The sequence below is a fragment of the Periophthalmus magnuspinnatus genome, chromosome 2, assembly GCF_009829125.3.
Source record: "Periophthalmus magnuspinnatus isolate fPerMag1 chromosome 2, fPerMag1.2.pri, whole genome shotgun sequence".
Lineage (NCBI taxonomy): Eukaryota > Metazoa > Chordata > Actinopteri > Gobiiformes > Gobiidae > Periophthalmus > Periophthalmus magnuspinnatus.
In genome coordinates, this window is record NC_047127.1 from 13,063,208 (window position 1) to 13,077,310 (window position 14,103).

Below are 14,103 nucleotides of genomic sequence, written 5' to 3' on the forward strand. Positions count from 1 at the left end.
CCATCTTATTTTCTTAGGTCCCCCCTCCATACAAATTCCCAATTATGCAGGGCGTATTATTGCAAATTAAGACCTCGGTTACAGTAAGGCCGTCTCCCAGGGATACGCAAAGCAATAAATCGCGCTAATTACAAAGAACTAATTACGCCGAGCGATATTAAGAATGGCCGGGCTGCTAAAATGCTAGGCTTGCATAGTCTAAGTAAAGCTGGTGACCTGGGCGATGCCTTTATAGCTGCTAGAGGGAGGCATTTAAGGTCAGAATTAGTGTGGAATTTTAGAGATTTGTTGTGCAGTTTTACGTTAAGTTAGTAATTTGCTGACGATAGAAAAACGCCAGTTCTATGCCTGGATAAATGGAGACGGTCAAGTGGGAAGACGTCCGTTTTATCTTGCATTGTTGTCATTCATCGTTTCTTCGTGATTGGACTATAAAATTAATAATCCATTTCTTGAAAGGTTTACTTATAAAGCTGCACTATGTAACTTTTCTCTAACCTGCGCTTATCCATGGAGATGTTGTTGCTTTACGTTATGTTCCACCGTAAATCTTGCGTTTATTCGGCGATTTCTAATGCTCAAAAACGCAGTAAAAAATGTGCATTCTTACAGTGAGTGAAGTCGAATTTCCACAGATCTAACCTGCCGTTTTCCCCGCTTTATTGTCTCCATGGAAATAGATTAGTACGATGCAAAATACAGTGGAACATTCTAGGCAAAACGGAACAGGAATGTTACATAATACACCTTTATTATTATTATTACATAAACGATATAACGCGTAGCTCTAGTTAAGCCCGCCTCTCGCCACATGCTTTGAGATAATTAAACCGTTTCCCTCAAATGCAAGATAAAAACCCTTTGACTTTTATGTCGACACCGGCGAGACTCAGTGCTGGTTTTCAAGTCCATTTAACTTTAAAGGGAAAATCTCATAGACCTCTTAACAGCCAGGTTATCGCTCCCTATTAGCTTCTAACATCTTTAGATCAATGTGGAACAACTCTCCCACCACTTCCCTTTAACCAAAGCCAAGCATGCCATCTCCCCCTGACATCTATTAGTGCCCGCGGACACTCAAAATTCCCAGCGTTCCTTGAATGCAACCCGACCAAACCAATGTACCGGCGCTGTTACCTCCTGTCGTGCTTTCTACCTTCAAAAAAAAAAAAAAAAATCAAAGGTTAACACACTTGTCTTTTAAAAACATTCTTTCAAAGCCGACTGGAGCGGGAAGATAAAAGCCGCGCCGCCGATCACAAATGGCACCTCTAAAGATTCTCCGCCGGACGCCATTTTTTTTTGGGACCCTGTGAAGTCCCACGGTGGTTTCTATGGCAACTGCTAATATCTGTCTATACATCTGTTTTTATTTTCGTCCATAGCGTCTTGGTGTGTGCTCCTTCGCTTCACTCAAAGTATTCTCAGTCTATACGGATCTGTGTAACTCCTCAGTGGTCCAGGTAGGTTCCGTAGTGGTCCATGGGCGTATACTAGTCTTACACTTGTTATGATACAGCTCAAGATCATTCTAAAGGTTCATTTCTGTCCTGTGAATGTGACTTTTTTAGCATCGATACCTATTCAAATGAGTATCTAGTTTGAATACATGTTTTAGTATGGAATTTTCGATATTTTTGACAAACCCTCTACTAATACAACGACATTATTTCAACTATTAATGAAAAAATAATTCTAATCACTAATATTTCTACCAGCTTAATGCCATATTGTACAAAATTTCAGACAAAATAATAATATTTCCATGAAGATGAGCAGGTTTTGGACTCTCCACCAGAATAGTTACAACATTTATGGCTTTAATATCGTTGATCTTAACTTATATTTTATTGTTTTCAAAAGACATTACAATAGAACAATGAACAATCGGTCAGCTGTCATTTAAATACAATTTCCATTTTTCCCCAGTGTTCTTCATATTTTTCTTATTGTAACCTTAGAATATAATGTAAGTCTCTCCTTAACGCAAATTTCTTCCACAATGTCCTTCCAGTTGCCAAACGTAGTGGGGTCTTCCTTATGCCTTTTGCGTGTAATGGCTTTTTTTGATGCTGCCAATAATATCTTGATTAAATAATAGTCCTTTTTTGAGTTGCATTCGTCAGTGGTTAGCCCAAAATACATTGTTATGCATGTTCTTGTTAGTGTGTACCCAAATATTTTCCACATTTCTTTGCCCAAAGTATGTAAAATGTGAATCTAAGGGTGACCGTTCACACCTTAGATCCAATGGGCTTAACCAAAAACAGATACGGATAGATAATTACAGAAACAATTAGGGTGTGTTCGTTTCGGTGTTGTTAGCCCCTCCCTTCATACAGATGACTTACAGAACTCTGTCAGAATTGAAGAAGCTGCTTGGATGAGACAAAACATATTCTCTCTTAACGTTTTTGTCCAGTTGACAGAAGACGGTGTAATCCTTCATTCGTCCAGGAGTGTAGAGAATTCATGCTCTACAATACAGCTTCCAGATGAGATCCAGAAGGTCTTGATCGCAAAAGTAGAGTCCAAATGACCACCGTCAAAACCTTCTCTACCAGTTTACATAACGTTAAGGTTCACTTTATTGTCCTCGTAGGGAAATTGATCCTCTGCATTTGACCCATCCTTCAATACCGCCGGGGTAACCTGTCAGGAGCAGTGAACCCATCTCCAAATCTTGTGCTAGGCTTGGTCAGGACTACATTAGCAGGAGGATTTTACCTATGGAGCATATTTTGGGTTGTCGGGGGAAACCAGAGTGTCCAGAATTCACCTGGATGGGAGATTTGATAGTTATTAAATTACACTTTTATATAACACTCAAATTGTACATTACTGCAGCCCCACTTGACTTGTAAGTATTTTAAACTCCAGATATTACCTCCTCCTCTCCCTCACTCCCTCTCTCTCTCACCTGTGCATGAATGGAGCCGAGCTGGACACAGAGGAGGAGTGATTGCTCGTCTCCACGGTGACGGGAAACTAATCTCAACGCAATCAAGGAGCGTGGGCGTCCCGAAAGCTGCACATTTGCCTTCTCAAACCCCCCATTACCGCGCCTCTGCTGACCCCATAGGTCACTTTTATTGGACAACTGCGGTGATGCGAATTAAACCCACGCTGCTACAGACTGATGGGTCGAAGTAACAAAGTAAGAACTAGCTACAGGCACCGTTCAGTCTTTAGGCACTGGTTTAATACCGGGTTTAGTCCTGGTTTAGTCCTGGTTTAGTCCCGATTTAGTTCTGCTATAGTCCTGGTTAAGTGATGAATTGAACCCATGCTGCTACAGACTGATGGGTCAAAGTAACAAAGTAAGAACTAGCTACATGCACAGGTTAATCCACGGTTGAGGCCTGGTTGACTAATGGTTGAGTCTTGGTTTAGTCCTGCTGTAGTCCTGGTTTAGTCCTGGTTTAATCTTGGTTTAATTTTGATTTAGTGGTGAATTGAACCCATGCTGCTATAGACTAATGGGTCTAAATAACAAAGAACTATCTACATGCACAGTTCAGTCTTTAGAAACTGGTTTAATCCACAGTCGAGTCCTGGTTGAGTCCTGGTTTAGTCCTGGTTGAGTCCTGGTTGAGTCTTGTTTAGCCTTGATTTGTCCTGATTTAGTGGTGAATTGAACCCATGCTACAACAGACTGGGTCTAAGTAACAAAGTAAGAACTAGCTACATGCACAATTTGGCTGGTTTAGACCGGCGTAGTCCTGGTTTAGACCTGGTTCAGGTATGGTTTAGTCCTGAGTCCTGATACGTTGCAGCCAATGTTTCACGGCTTGAATGACGTACAAATAGGGTCTTTGCTTCGTAGCGTAACGTGCATGGGCGTGATTGCTGACTTCACATGAATGCAGCGGACGTTTCCTTTGGCTTGTTCTTTATCATTTTAATTCCTCATATATTTCGTGTTTTGGATTGACAGTTCCTCGTGTGTGAAGTAGCGCTTAGCTTTTCTGTCATTCAATCCAGGGTTGGCAGATACTTCAGCCAGCTTCATACTAAAGGCCTCTGGTTTAGACCTTTTTTATTGGGGAAAAAAAAATGCCAAAACTGACTAAATGCAAGATATATGAAGATGTTTAATGCCATACTGTGGAACATTCCCCTTGAAAAGTGGCATAGTGCACATTTGACACCATGTAAAATAATGGGTATACTGTCATCAATCATATTTGTGACTTAAAGGCAGATAGGGCCGTGGCAGCGAACAGGAAGTAACATCAAACTAAAATGTCTTTAAGAAGTGTGGGGTCACATGTCGCTGCTTCCGAAACACTACCAATTAAAAAAGTAGCATCTAATAATCCTAATTAATTGTTGCATATATAAAACCCAACAGATAAATTGCTCAAAATGAAAGTCAGACAGTATTACATCAAGGTTTTTTTTTTCCATTAACCCAAATTAACTCCCTTATTACTACAATACCTCCAGCTACTTTCCACAAACTCTTTAAAACATCTCCGTTCAGGAAAATCACCAATATATTTCTTTCTATCTTTCGCTTCGATCCCGGCCCGGAACATCAGATGAGTCAGTCCAATTAGGCTATGTTGTCGCTCTCTTGCGGTAAAAGAACACACGCTCTTCCCTGGGGTTGTTTTGAAGCTACTGCTCATAGGGCTTAAGTGACAGGCTAATAAGACAGGCTTTGTAAGATGAATTGCCCCCATCGTTTAAATGCCCCACTTAAAGCCTCCGCCATCGCTGCCATCACGTTCCTGCACTGCAAAAACCAAACAGCCGATCCAGGCGAGAAAGTGCTTACAGCTAATAAACCTGCCTCTGCACAATACTGCCTTTTGTTTTCTGTGTAGCAATAGAGATACACTGTGTCATCAACTGCATGGGGTGTCGTTTCAGAGTTTAGTCCTGGTTTAGTCCTGGTTTAGTCCTGGCTTAGTCCTGGTTTAGGCCTGTTTTAGACCTCGTTTAGTCCTGATAATCCTGGTTTTGTTCTGGTGTTGTTCTGGTTTAGTCCTGATAGTCCTGGTTTAGTCTTAGTTGAGGTTTTGTTTAGTTTTGGTTTAGTCCTAGTATAGTTCTGGTTTAGTCCTGGTTTAGTCCTGGTTTAGTTCCGTTTTAGACCTGGTTTAGTTGTGGTTTACTTCTCTAGTCCTGGTTTCCCTCAGATTTAGTTCTAGTTTAGTCCTGGTAGTTCATGTTTAGTTCACGTTTAGTCATATTTCTCATCTGGTTTACTTCTGCTGTGTAAGTCCTGGTCCTGGGTTAGTTCTGGTCTAGTCCTGGTTTTGTTTTGGCTTAGTTCTGGTTTAGTCCTGGTTTATGTATGGTTTCGTCCTGGAATAGTCCTGGTTTAGGTCTTGTTAGTCCTGGCATAGTTCTGGTTTAGTGCTCCAAAGAGCCAATCAGGATTGTTGACGCTACACAGGATGCTACAAGGAAAGTGAATTGAACCCAGCATTGATGAAGCTAAATCCTGCTCACTCACTATTTGGAACGCTGTGGCTAACGGGCTAGCTATGTCCACTTGTATATAGTATATGGTTATTACTTAAATCCATTGAACTACCCCAAGGTTTGATCTGAGGCTTATTTTGCATGATCTTCCAAGCATTCTCTGAATATCGTTCTTTTCTTTGTTTAGGGTCTGAGTTAGTCCTGATTCCCGCCCGATGTAGCCCATGCCTTTGAGCACCAACTCCACCTGCGTTGTTTGGAGATGCTACTTGTTTCTAGTGCCCTCAAAATGTTATTGGTCTTGCAAAGTGGCCCAATCCACCTGCATCTATCCAACGAGTGCACAAACACTGGGGCGAGCTGGGGAAAATGGCACCGGTCACAATGACAAACATACAAATGAAGAATATGGAAGAGCGACATGGTTTAGTTCTAGCTTAGTCTTAGTTTAGCCTTAGTTTAGTCCTGGTTTAGTTTGGGTTTAGTCTTAGTTTAGACCTGGTTTAGTTCTGGTATAGTCCTGACAGTCTCTGTTTAGTTCAGATTTAGTTCTGGCTAGGTTCTGTTTGAGTCTTAGATCAGTCCTGAAATAGTCCTTGATTAGTTCTTGCTTAGTCTTAGTTTAGTCCTGGTTTAGTTCTGTTTTAGTGTTGGTTTAGTCTTGGTTTAGTTCTGGTTTAGTCTTAGTTTAGTCTTGGTTTAGTCTTGGTTTAGTTCTGGTTTAGTCTTAGTTTAGTCTTGGTTTAGTTCTGATTTAGTCTTAGTTTAGTCCTGGTTTAGTTCTAGCTTAGTCTTAGTTTAGTCCTGGTTTAGTCTTAGATTATTCCTGGTTTACATTTGGTACAGTTCTAGTTTAGTCCTTGTCTTACTCCTGGTATAGTCCTAGTTTAGTTTAGTTCTACTATAATTCCAGTTTAGTCCTGGTTTAGCTCTGTCTTCATCCTTGTCTAGTCCTGGTTTAGTCCTGGTATAGTCCTAGTATAGTTCTCATCTAGTCCTGATTTAGTTCTGTTGACTACTGGTTAAAACCTGTTGCAATCCTTCCAATAAAATCCCCCCAAATGATATTATAATGTGAGACAGTACTTGTCTCTAGTGCCCTCAAAATGTCTTGCCAAATGGCCCAATCCAAACACTGTGTACCAGAGCCTTGGAAAATTGCACCGGTGAGAATGACAAACATAAAAATGAAGGATATGGGCTCGGGACATGATAGGTCAGGGAGAAGACTTATGAGCGTAATCCCGCCTGGAAAAACACACCCAGTGAACACAACATCAGCTGTAAATGTCTGTGTTGAAATAAAAACGTGTTTGATTTAATAGTACACACATGGATATAGAAGAGATACAGAGGACAGAGGGATTCACTGCTAAGGAATGAGTGGAAGAACCTGCATATACGTGGAAGAAATATTGACAAATAGACAGATAGATGATGGATAGATGTTGCTTTGAGTCACACAAGATTAAAGCCTGATTTTTACTGTCTTACAAACATGAAAAACAGAACTATTTTCATTTGCAGTGGTCCTCGAGAGCTGCTTATGCACTATATCTGTACAAATACATGGGGAAAAAATCTGGTACGGGCCCTTTAATTAGCAATTAGCATTTAGCACATTACAAAACCCACATTGTTTTAAGTAACATAATTTCCTCCACAAACAACAAAGTCTTATTCTGCATAAAAACTGCTGACCCTGTGCCATGGACTGAAATGTGATTCTCGCTTTAGTTTTCAGTTTGTATTACAGTTTTTTGTCATTTCATCTGGATCGCCTGAGTACGTACTGTCACCCTGTCCTTAGGCAAGACACTTCACCTCTCCACCTCTTATTGCCACAAGTCACGAGGCAGATTAAAAAGGGAAGGGCATCCGGGCAAAAAAAAAAAAAAGTCACATCGCAAACAGTTCACATGTTCATTGCGAATTAAGTCTTAAGTCATGCTTCATTAAGGCTAATTAAAGTGTAGTTATTATGAAGTGGGACCAATTTAGGTGGGTGACATCTTAAGACCAGCAACTGTATTTTGTTACTATGGCAACTGTATATTGGCATCTGTATATTCCCATGCTAATTTACAGCTTCTAACACTTCTAACACTTCTAACTGTAATATATAAGAAACCTTGTCTTCTTCACAATGTAATGGGACTGTGCAGACATATATTCCAGTGTGGTACTTGGGTGTTGCGTTTTCAGAGTGCAAATTGCCCATCTAATCTTCCATTTCTTTATTTAACAAACTAAAACTTGTAATTAGACCGACTTTAGATGCATAGGTTTGCCTTCCTGTTTTCTTTGCTTGTTTAATACAGGCATTTATTTGTATATAAGAAAACTAATGGAGTATAACGCTTAAATTACTGTTTAGTGTTAGACACGTTACTAAAATTTCAAACTCTATTTTGATACTAAGGAATAGAATCAATACTCCATACTAATACTGATACCACAAGGATAATAAAAAACAGTAATATAGACAATAGAGAATATAATGAATGTAGCCTTTTTAAATATATGTAGGGTTACATATAGCGTTTACACCACAGACTGAAGTGGTCTAAGTGAATGGGACATCACCCTCGTTCGGCACCAGTCAAATGAAGCTCATCAAGGCTAGCAGTTGTAGCAGCGAATTTGGAGCCAAGTTCCATATCTGGAATTCTGACCACTAGTATCATAGCAACCTAAGAACCAGTTCAGGGCGAGGCTGATGAAGGTAATGCCCCTTCCTGCTTAGTAACACTCCCAATCAGACCTATAGCTAACTCTAGCGGGAGCGACCTCAGGGAAAGAAAGCACCTGATTCGTCTGCTTTGATGTTCATATCTTAATTAACGGACACAATAGAAAAATTTAATCCCCAGGATCATGTACAGCAGGCTAATACAAACATTTTACAACCAAAATGACGAGCCTGACAGCAGCAGTTACAGAGAGAGGGGTGACAATTTTTCAATTTAATGTGAATTGGAGCCAGAGTCGATGGAGCTGGAGCACGCCCATGATCACTTCTTAATTAGAACGCAGTGGCTAGCGCGTTAGGTATGTCCATTTATATATACAGTCTATGGTTCACACACAGGTTGGCACAAAGTGCCCTAAAATGTGCACTGCATATCCTTGTGACTATTGCAAGGCAAAGCAAAAGTCATGGCATTTCTTGTAACATAAGTGAGGACGTGTCATTGTGAACGCCACATCTTCACTGCATCAATAAATGTTGTAATTAAGAAGAGACAAAACAGCCATTGTAATGATTTTGTGTGATGAATGACCCACAGTTATAGATGGGCCTTTGTTACTGTCCAACACACTGAAGGATGACAAGAGGCCAATTACAGCCCTGTCAATGGGGCTTTTGATGGGATTTGGTGTATTTTGGTCGATGGTTTAATCCTAGATTAGACCTGCTATAGTCCTGGTTTAGTTCTGTTTTAGTCTGTTTAATCTTGATTTAGTTCTAGTTTAATGGTTCTGGTTTAGTCTATACTTAGTCCTAGTATAGTTTTAGTTAAGTTTAGTTCTTGTATAGTACCGGTATGATTCTGGTTTAGTCTTAGTTTAGTCCTGGTGTAGTTCTGCCATAGTCTTGGTATCATTTTAGATAAGTTTAGTTCTAGTAAACTTTTATAGTTATGGTATTGTTCTGATTTTGTACTTGTCTACTCCTGGTTAAGTTCAGGTTTAGTTCGGGTATAGTTTTAGTTCATTTTAGTTCCATATTTGGAATTTTAACCGCTAGTATCATAGCAACCAACGAGCCAATCTGGAGCAAAACACTGCTGGTTTGTCAGGGAGAGGGCACTTAGCAACGCTGTCAATCAAACCTGTTGCCAACGTTAGCGAGAGCAACCTTGAGGAACGAAGGCACCTGATTTGTCTGTTATTAATGTTTCTATCTTGAGACACATAACAAAATAGTGAAATAAAAACACCAGGATCATGTAGATTTTAGGACCAAAATGATGAGTCTTACCGCAGCAGTTACAGAGAGAGGAGTGTCAATTTTCTAATGTAATATGATCAGCACGGCGGCGTCACTCCACCAGATAAGTTGCATAGCACGCCTTTAAACCTCCATTTTCCGATGCTGCCCCATAGATCCACCACACATCCTAACCGCGCTCCCTCTCGCCATTAGACTCGCCTTGTCCGTCTGCTCCTAAAACAAAGTGTGCTTTTGGGGACGCTGATTTAAGGCCAGTATTATGGCAGTGTTATAGGTCATTGTCTAAACGAGCCGGGGCCTTCTCATTCGCACCACTCTGACCTTTGCTGGAGGCATGAACAAGCTGACATTAAGGGCTCTGCTCACACTCGCTCCACCAAATCTCTCTCCTCTCCTCCGTCATCTATGGTGTCTTGTCGTTTCATCCTTTTCTTTCTCTCTCTTTATCTCTCTTCCTCTGTCTCTCACCACTTTCGGTAATGGTAATAACGGTCATCGGTCACTCTTATTTATTCCTTGAAAGCGCTGTACCTGATTTTTCAAAACATAAAAAACTCTCAGAGACCAGAGCGGATCAATTAGCATGCTAATAGTGCACTTCCTGATTATCTGACAGTATAACACTTTATAATTAGTTGCAGACAGTACACTGGGTATTAGTTTGATCTGAAGATCTGCTGTACTAGGGAATTTTGCTCAAATACATGGGACAAAATGGGGTACCGGCCCTTTAATTATTGCAATTCACTTAGTCACAACAGATCAGTATAAATAATAGAATAATATAGAATTAGACCTCTCTCTGGCTTTTTCTCTCTTTCTCTTTTTCACAATTTTTTTCTTGCGGTTGTTGTTTTTCCACCATTTCTTCAGTGAAAATAAATGGGCCAGTTGCAGCCAGATAAATTGTCATGTGTTGATACAAAACAGGACGGAAAGCATCGGGCTGTTTGGGACGAGAAGAGATCAGTAGCTAATTTGTGTCACTGTTTTTAGGGTTGAAGTCAACTCCTGATCTGTGTCCATATCAAAATAACAGCACAAAAAACACACACACACATAGTAGGGGAATGCTAGGATGTGCTATTTTCTCGTTTTTATTTTTATTGTTCCATAGAAACAAGCAGGTGGTTGAAGCGCCATCAGAAAAAGTTACACATTGCACCTTTAAACAGCCCGGATGGTCACTCTTATTTACTCTTTAATTCCTGAGTATCCATTACAATACAGTTCTATATAAATAATAGACTAATATAGAATTGCATGATGGTTAAAGTGTGTTGTGTCGCTATAGTAACAATAGTTTGGTTCATTTCTAATACAGACTCCATCATGAATGCATCAGTGCGTGCTTATTGTAATTCTATGCTCCACTATACACTCACAGCTAATAGACCCCAACAAATAACTTAACGTCGCCCGTTCCAACTTGTTTCAAAATGTCACCCAAAATTACGTTTCATTTTGTGGGCTGTAATGAAATGCTTCAGAAGTCATGAATACTCCGCTCAAATATGTCCTGTTTATGCACACACAAGGTACGATCGTCGTGTTGTTGTAAGCTAATTATGAATCTGAAAGTGCATATGACAGTTTTTCATGGGGGTTTTTTTGTAATTACGACTTGGTCGTTGGGATAGAACCTGTGGTAAATGTTTATTATAGTTTTACATCAGTTACGTGGCAGTTTGGTGGGAAATAAAGTTGAAAAGACTTTTGAAACAGTATAACTCTAACCTACGTTATCAAAACTGAATACAAACATCCAATTTACACATTTATTTAACAGAAAAAATTACACAATAGTTATAATTAGACTAATAAAAATGAAGGACAAGTTTTGCCCCTTGTTTACAATATGGTTGCTAGGTAACGGTTACAGTATTACCTCTACACATGTCACATCTGCCAACCAGGAAGTAAAATCATAAACCAGGAAGTACAATTATAAACTTCACCAAAATGAAAAACATATCAAAAACTAGGCAAGATTTTTTGTAACGTTGTAAATATATTGACGTTAACGTTGATTTTTTTTTTTAAAGTATGATATGTGTACTTTAAAGAGTCTCCTAGCTTCTATTGTTGGATCAATTTAAAAAAAAATACAGTATATGCTCAGATGTTAATAATTTTGTGTTTTTTTAGATGGAGGAAAAGACCAAGATGAAGAAGACCCCAGCCTCCCATTGTACCCAGGATTGCAGTTTTGTGCCAGCCAATATACAGACCGAATATATATCTACACCAAGGTACTTTAAATACAAGCTTTATACATGCTTAGCAAATTGAGTTTCTGATGATACTTTTACATCATTATTGCAGTCCACACTTAAAATGTGAAAAACTGATCTAGTACATTTTAAACAGTCTGCAGTGATCCGGAGCATCCTAGTTACTCGCCAAGATGAGTTTATAAGCACTTTTCACAACTCTCAACAGTTTTTCCATCACAGTAATGCAAACAACAACTAGCATGTTAACACACACTTCCTGATTCTCTGACAAAAACGCTTTATAATTAGATACAGACACAGACTTATTTTGACCTCAAGAGCTGCTTATACAATACATCTGTACTAAATACATGGAGTCATTAGCATACATTAGCATACTTAACTATAACATTTTAAAACATTTTTCATTTGTCATAAATTAGCATTTTATAAAGTTGACGATGACCTCATTACAAGAACATATTAGCATTTTAAATTAACAAGTACTGAGCTGATCATTTAAGACTTTTTTGTTTCCAAACCCTTATATCGTCTTGGTTTTCAACTTCCTGTTATATGCAACATTTTGAGGACTATTGCCCATTCAAAAGATATATTAATTCATTTTAAATTGTTAACCGCTATAGCAACCTTCCTTATTTTTCATGACTCTGAAACACATGGATAAGAATGTAATAGTAGCATTCAACAATAGAATTATATCGTGACAACATTACTGCACATGGTTCTAACATTTTGTAGTACTTTGTTTTCTACTCCTATGTGGCCTTATATCTGTATAATCCTTCAGTGTCCAGTAGGTCCATAGTGGTCCATGGGTGTATACTAGTCTGTGTGTCTTATCCTTGTTCAGATACAGCTCAACATCATTGTAAAGATATTCATGAAAGGTTCATTTCTGTCCTGTGAATGAGGACTGTTATGTCTTTTCCTTATTAGTTTGGTTTAGCGGTAGCATACATTTCAAACTGAAGCGAAAAACAAGCTATTTAATTTGACAGCTCATTCTCAAGTTAAAGTGAAGGGGCATCTTGCATCGTGATCGTCTCTTATTACCTCAAATCTCACCATCATGTCCCTGTCACATGTTTAACACAGAAAAACACACACCAAAACACGCTTCATTTGATTCATTTTGAAGTTTTAATGTTGATGCTTTTCACATTCTACAGTGTGGTTTTTCTGTTGATTACATTCTGCTTTGCCCAAGAAATGTCCAAAATGTAAATCCACCAGTGGTGGAAGAAGTACTCATATTTGTTACTTAAGTCAAAGTACAGATACTGGAGTAAAAAAATACTGAAGTAAAAGTATCATATGAAAAATCTAAAGTACTCCTTTAAAAATGTACTTAAAGAGTAAAAAGTAAAAGTACTTTGCTTTGATTTTGAGGTCTTATCAAGCTGCAGATGTAGAGATTTTGATTTGTGCTGAACTTTGTTCAACAGAAACAACTGAATTTTTTTTTGTCGGTTTTGTTTGTATATTTTTGTTTGCTGAAACTATGAACTTGGTAAAAATAAACCCTCAGACTTTTCAGCAGGTCTCAAATGTAATAAAAATATGTTTACTTTTCAGTCCTATTCAAAAATGTAGTGAAGTGAAAGTATAAAGTATCCACTTTAAAATGTACTCAAGTAAAGTACAGATACCTCAAAGTACAGTACGTTACTACTTTTCCTTCATTATGTTCCACCACTGAAATTCACAAATGTTGAACCTGATCATCTATATTAATGACAAAACCCATACACTTACAACAAAGTTTTGTATTTTAACAATATTAATTTTAGCTGTTCACATATGTTTTAAATATTATCGGCCTATATAAATGTTGTGATGTCATCGGAAACCAATCATAGCTATGGCCCCAATTTGCAATTTTACTTAGCAGGATTGGTAAGACTAGTATGGCATAATAAAAAAGCATCTATCTCCATAGAGAAAAAGAAAGTTCCACACTGTATCTTTAATTCCGGGTGTTTTATTGCTCAGATTACCTTGGAAAAACATGCCTTCCAATGTGAGCACGGTCGCCTCTCCACACATCTGACTTGTAACTTGGGCTGCTGGGAAACTCCTGGCAGAGCATTATTTAGTTTTAAGTTGTTAATTTTTCCATCATCCTCGTGAGTTTGGCGTAGCGGTACCATACGTTTCCAATTGAAGTGAAAAACGAGCTATTTAATTTGACGGCGCATTCTGAAGTCTGTGAAAACATCGTGATCGTCTGTTATTACCTCAAATCTCACCATCATGTCCCAGTCACATGTTTAACACAGAAAAACACACACCAAAACACGCTTCATTTGATTCATTTTGAAGGCTTAATATAGTCTGCGATTTGCAATTTCACTTAGCGGGATAATTAGCAAGACAAGACAGGAGAAGCTAGCTAGCGACATTATTAAGAAGGTCAAAGAAGGAAATGCAATTGTTTTGAATTAGCTTTGATTAGCTACGACTTGAAAA

At 38.7% G+C, this 14,103-nt stretch overlaps 1 protein-coding gene across 2 annotated transcripts in view; it reads left to right on the forward strand.

Annotated features, from left to right (window-relative positions):
- The window catches only part of zranb3 (zinc finger, RAN-binding domain containing 3), a 162,078-nt gene that overhangs the window by 96,582 nt on the left and 51,393 nt on the right, over positions 1-14,103 (forward strand). For both annotated transcript variants that reach the window (XM_055226965.1, XM_033981176.2), the window contains one exon: positions 11,543-11,646. In XM_055226965.1, coding sequence (XP_055082940.1) covers positions 11,543-11,646 — 104 coding nt within the window. The remainder of the gene's footprint in view (positions 1-11,542; positions 11,647-14,103) is intronic.